Source organism: Pteropus vampyrus, unplaced genomic scaffold (genome assembly GCF_000151845.1).
Source record: "Pteropus vampyrus isolate Shadow unplaced genomic scaffold, Pvam_2.0 Scaffold766, whole genome shotgun sequence".
NCBI lineage: Eukaryota > Metazoa > Chordata > Mammalia > Chiroptera > Pteropodidae > Pteropus > Pteropus vampyrus.
In genome coordinates, this window is record NW_011889547.1 from 70,325 (window position 1) to 75,788 (window position 5,464).

The 5,464-nt window shown below is 65.2% G+C and overlaps 1 protein-coding gene across 1 annotated transcript in view; it reads left to right on the forward strand.

The window, feature by feature from the left end:
- The window catches only part of LOC105309538 (proprotein convertase subtilisin/kexin type 6-like), a gene marked incomplete at its 5' end in the record, with an annotated part of 84,636 nt that overhangs the window by 63,417 nt on the left and 15,755 nt on the right, over positions 1-5,464 (forward strand). Inside the window, 3 exons of the mRNA XM_023526258.1 lie at positions 1,156-1,335; positions 4,366-4,468; positions 4,948-5,144. Of these exons, the coding sequence (XP_023382026.1) occupies positions 1,156-1,335; positions 4,366-4,468; positions 4,948-5,144 (480 nt within the window). The remainder of the gene's footprint in view (positions 1-1,155; positions 1,336-4,365; positions 4,469-4,947; positions 5,145-5,464) is intronic.

The window sequence follows — 5,464 nt, forward strand, 5'->3', positions numbered from 1 at the left end:
AGGGCGACGGTTGAAAACAGGATCGCGATCAAGCGCATTCAGAGGAGCACGGAGTGTGGCCTGGGGACCACAGGCCCCTTGTGCCTCCGTCCTCCGCACACCCGTGTGTGGCAGTGCGGGCCGTAGCCCGGGGCTTGGGGGGCGCATGGACAAGGAGGGGCCCCCGTTCTGGCATTTCGGAAGTCTGCGACATGCCTGGAATGGGAGCTGACGACGAGGCTGTGCCGGCGAGCTGCACACGCGGCACGGATCGGCTCTGGACGGCCACCTGCAGACACCCGGCCGCCGTTGCGAGCGCTGGCGGAGCGGAGGCGACACACACGGACAGCGAGGAGCCGGGGCGCTGGTCGCTGAGAGAAAATGGAGAGGAAGCCAGCGTTTCCCAGCCACGCACATGCGAAGGTGGCCAGGACACCGTCCCTCGGCGGGTCTCGCCGGCCAGTCACCAGGCTTCGCTGAGGTGGCTCACCGCTGGGGTGACCGTTTCGCGTGTGGCCAGAGCTTCTAAGGAAGCGCTCATGGCTGGGGTGCAGCGAGTCCCTGAGCACCGCCTCCCTCCCCCACTCCCTGCGCATGGCTGGGGACTTCCTGTCAGCCACTGTCCTCCCGTTTCCCCACACCCCGTCCGGCGTCTGTGCCCTTCAGCCAGTTTCTGAGGATGTCATCCCTGCATCCCCCTGCCACCCCACCCGGTGTCCCCGCCGCCGGGGCTGGCCGAGAGGGAAGGCGCCTCACAAGACCACTGTTCCCGTGATCCGGGCTTGAAGGTCCAAATAGTAGGACTCCTCGGTGCAGCCCGGTTGTCGCATTTGGGGGCACATGAGACAAGGCTCAGGCCCAGGCCTGGCCCAAGATCGACCCGCTAGATACACCGAGAGACGAGGAGGCCGTGGCTGGTCACGGGGGCGGGCCGTTGGGGGAGGCGCCGTGAGACCCGGGGGCGGAGCAGGTGGCCGGGCAGCAGGTGTGTGTCCCGGGTCCTTGGTGACTAGGAGTTGGGGGTGGGGCTGCAGAGGCCAGCTGGGGGAGGAGGGTGCGGGCTCAGGCCGGGCAGCACCTGGCACTCGTGAGCCGCAGTGGCCTTTGGCCAGGGTTCATCCAGAGCTTCCCAAGGGAGGTTCCTGATTGTCGGTGACCCTGGCTTGTGTCTTCCAGGGAAGCTGAAAGAATGGAGCCTCGTCCTGTACGGCACCGCCGAGCACCCGCACGGCGCCTTCGGCTGCCATGAGTCATGCTCCCAGATGCTGGAGCCGTCCACCCCGGAGCCGGAGCCACCCACGGCCACTCCGTCACTGTCCCAGGCCGAGGTTCCCGAGGACGAGGAGGACTACGCAGGTAATGACCGGAGGCCTGCGGGCCGGCCGGCGGCATCCCGAGTCTCCACTGTCGCCGAGGTGGGGCTTGGCGGGACGGTCCTCCGGGACCGGAAGTCGTGCTGATGATGCGGTTTGCGCTCGCGCAGCTGTCCCGGTACTTTACGGACCAGCTCACGCACCAGCACGTGCCTCCGGCCTTCCTAGGCCAGGAAATCAAGGTTCTCCAGGCCCAGCCAGGACTGGCACTGCCCCCTGGTTAATGAGGCGCCTCCCGGGCCCCCCACCTCACGTCTCGCCCCCTGACCCTCTCTCCACCGCCACCCGCTTCCAGCCCTTGCAGCCGGAATGCGGGACCAGGGTCCTAACGGGCAGTGAGCACAGCCGGGAAGGAGCTGGCGGCAGGGGGTGCTGGGGTAAAGCCCCGGACCGGGTCTCCAGAACCTCGACCCGATGCTGCACGAGGTGGCTTCAGAATCTCACAGGAAGTTACATGCCTTATTGCAAACCCCGCTCATCCGGGCTCGGGGCCTCCCGCTCACTGCACCCAGGCGGCCGCACGGAGGGGCTGCAGCCTGGGCGGCGGGCTCCGTAGAAGCCCGTAGGGAAGAGGCCTCTTCCCTCTGAACCTTCCCAGGGGTTTGCGAGAAGCGAACATTCTGGTTGGGCATATTGTCCTTAGCTAAATACCACAGCCGTTTGATAAATCGTGGCTGATGTCTAAGACTATGGACGTTTCGAGTTCTCTAACAGCTTCCGGGGGATGAAAAGTAATGAGGTAGAGAACGTCACCGATACACATCAAGCATAAATTACGGTCGATCCCATTTTAAATTTCTTCTGCTTCGCCTTTAAAATGGAGCATTGAATCGTGTGTAGACTAATCTGCTCCGATTCCCCTGTGGTTTACAAACTGTGGCAAGATTCAATAATTATTAATAAAGGACACTCTTTGTCCTTCACATCCTGGACTCTCACTGTAGGACGGCCATCCGCAGCCCGTCACCTGGTTTCCCCGAGCACGTTCCCGACGCCTGGGAGTCGTGTGTAGCATGGGTGCCGTGGCGGGCGGGCCATTAACAGCGGGAAGACCCAGAGACACGGGGCCCAAGGCCAAGCCGGCAGGAGCAGAGGGTGCCGTGTCTTGGCGGGCCAGGGAGAGAGGGCTTCGGGGAGGCGGGGGAACCAGCTGCCAGGAGGAGCCGCACAGGCTGGGGGTGGGGCTGTAACTCGGGGTGGCCACGGAAGGGCTGAGTCCGATTGGCCTTTCGGAGGTCATTCGAGTGGGGGCCGCGCGGGTGGGGGAGATGCGTACGGAGACTTAGCTACGCACCCCGGGCCTGGAGGGTTGGACGTGGCCGGTTACCTAGATGCCCTCTTGGGGTTCTGCTGCCCTTGCTGCTGGGTGAACCCCAGCCTTACATGGGGCTCCCTCCCCACCACGGAGATGCTCCCGGAGCCCTTAGGTGAGCCAGCGGCCGGAAGCGCACCTGCGGGCCCTTCCGCGGGGCTGCGCCTGTCCTGGGACATTCCGGAGTGTTCTGTGCGTGGGTGGGGGACACTCACACTCTCCCGGTTCCCAGACACCCCGCTGTCGTCCATTTTCTCATCCTCAGCCGCTGGTCACGGACGTACTGTTCCCCAGACGCCTGGGAGCAGCGCGGGCCGCAGCCCAAACCCCGCCCCGCGCCCCAACTCCCCCTAGGGCCGAGGAAATCGGTCTCTTTCTCGAGGGAGGCAGATCCGCTGCTTCCCTCTGCTCTGGGACAAGTCGCTACAGGAGGTGTGTCATGAGGCCACCGCGGACCTGCTGGGTGGGAGGCTGGAGCCTAGCAGCCAAGCTCGGGTGTCCTCGGCACAGGTGGCACGGGCTTCTGAGGCTGTCCCCACAAACGCTGGGCCGAGGCCGACGAGGATCAAACCAAATGAGAATTGACCTGAAAAGGGCAGGCAGCCTGGAGCAGGGGAAGGGAGGTGGGGTGCGGGGGGAGGGGTGCGGGGTGAAGGGGGAGGGGCGGGCTGCGACCTCGTTGGGCGTGGTGGGCCACGGCCTAGACCCGCCCTCAGCGCCACAGCCTGTGTCCTTTTGCCCCAGACCAGGCGCTGCGGCCCAGCGCGGTCCTGCTTTGGGAGGGGTTCCCAGTGGCAGCTTTGGAAACGTGAACACGAACCTTTGGGGCGGGACGCCGAGCAAGCCGGCCGCTCCGGAGGGCTCTGGGATGGCTGAAGGGGGCCCGCTGTCTTTCCCTCGTGTCCCGTGAAGTGCCGGTGGCCAGCAGATCGCCTCTTCTTCCTTCCGAGCGTGCTCCCGTCCCCTCCAACAGCTGGAACCCCGCAGAAGCGTCTCTCTTCCTTCCGAAGACTCAGAAGCCTCACGGTGGCACATGTGGCCCCGCCAGGGAGCCTTTCGGGGCCACTCCCTCGAGGGGGAGGGGGCGGGGGGCCAGCTTTGGCACACGGTGGTCAAGTTCGTCAGGCCAGGGTGAAGAGGACACGCGTTGACAGAGCCCAGCCCAGCCTGAGGGTTGTCGTCTTCCCTGAGGCACACGTAGACCGAAGGGCCCGGCAACGTGGGGCTGGCAGGAGTCCGCTGAGCTCCTTCCGTTTCTCCCGTCACTTTTGCAAAGGGACACAGGGCCCCAGAGTTAAATGGGGGACTTAGGGCAAGACATTGGTGGCCCATCGCTGAGGATGACAGGACAGGAAGCCAGGAAGGAGGTGGCCGAAGGGGGCCAGCCCTGCCCTGGTCCTGACACAGGCAGCCCAGCCTGTCCCCAGCCCCGTGTCCCCTGCCCCGTCCCTGCCGGGCAGAACCATCAGCAGCTTCCCACACCCTCAGCACCCACGTCGCTTCGCGCTTCACGAGGGAAACCAGATTTGCTGGCTGGTCCCAGCACCATGACCGGATGCCGTTGGGGCTGAGGCCTGGCCGTCTGGCACTGTCCAGGGCCCTGACCCTGCTTGGCCGTGACATCTGACGCTGGGTCCCAGGGGACTGGCCTTGACTCAGACGGCGCCTCTGTGGGTGACAGGACGTGCTTGTTTCTTTAAGGCGTGTGCCATCCGGAGTGTGGGGACAAAGGCTGTGATGGCGCCGGCGCAGACCAGTGCTTGAACTGCGTCCACTTCAGCCTGGGGAACAGCAAGACCAACAGGTGACGGCCGGGTCCTGTCCGCTCGTGTGGGGCGCTGGGGCGCCCCGCCGAGGGGGCCGGTTGCGAGCTGTGCTTTTAGCCCTGCCACCCCTGGCGCCCGCTTAGGAAGCGATTAGGGACCAGGACCCTGGGCTACACACGGGGCGCTCCCATCCCTACATGCCCAGGCGGGGCTGCGGCATCCGGGGCCCCGGGCGGGGTGCAGGCGTGACCCGCACAGTGGCCAGTGTGACCGCAGTCAGCCCGCACTGGGTTTCTGCCGGAGCTAAAAGTTCCAAGTCCGATACTGTCACGTGGTGCCTCCCGGGGTGACCGGGAAAGGGTTCCCGGGTTCTGTCCCCTCTCGGCCCCCTCTGAGCCCCTGACGAAGACCAAGGCCGCCGAGTGGTAACCCGCACGCAGCCACCGCGGCCAGACTCCGGCGGCGAGGGTGGGGCGCAGGCCGGTGGGAAAGGCCCCGTCTGGTCCCGTCTCCCCAGGAAGTGCGTGAGCACGTGCCCCTTGGGCTACTTCGGGGACACAGGAGCGAGACGCTGTCACCGGTGCCACCGGGGGTGTGAGACCTGCACGGGTAGGAGCCCGACCCAGTGCCTGTCCTGCCGGCGTGGACTCTACCACCATCAGGAGACGAACACCTGCGTGACCCTCTGTCCTGCTGGGCTTTATGCTGACGAAAGTAAGTGCATGTCGCCGGGCATCGCAGTGAAGAGTCGGTCCCCTCTCCCCGGGCTGGGGTCCCCTCTCCTGGTAGAACCGTCCCTGCCCTCTGAGAGAGATTGAGAGAGAGAGAGAGAGAGAGAGAGAAGCCTTCAGGCCAGTTCATTAATAGCGGGTCACGCACAAACTGGCCAGAAGGGTTCAAAGTGACGCTGAGCGGACCTCCGCAGCCCAGGAGTCACCATCCATCACTGAAGATGGCCACAGCAGTGGCTTGAGCCAGCCACTCAGGCTCAGTCTGACTTCACATGTCCCGCAGTTTCTCCTCCAGGAAAGGCC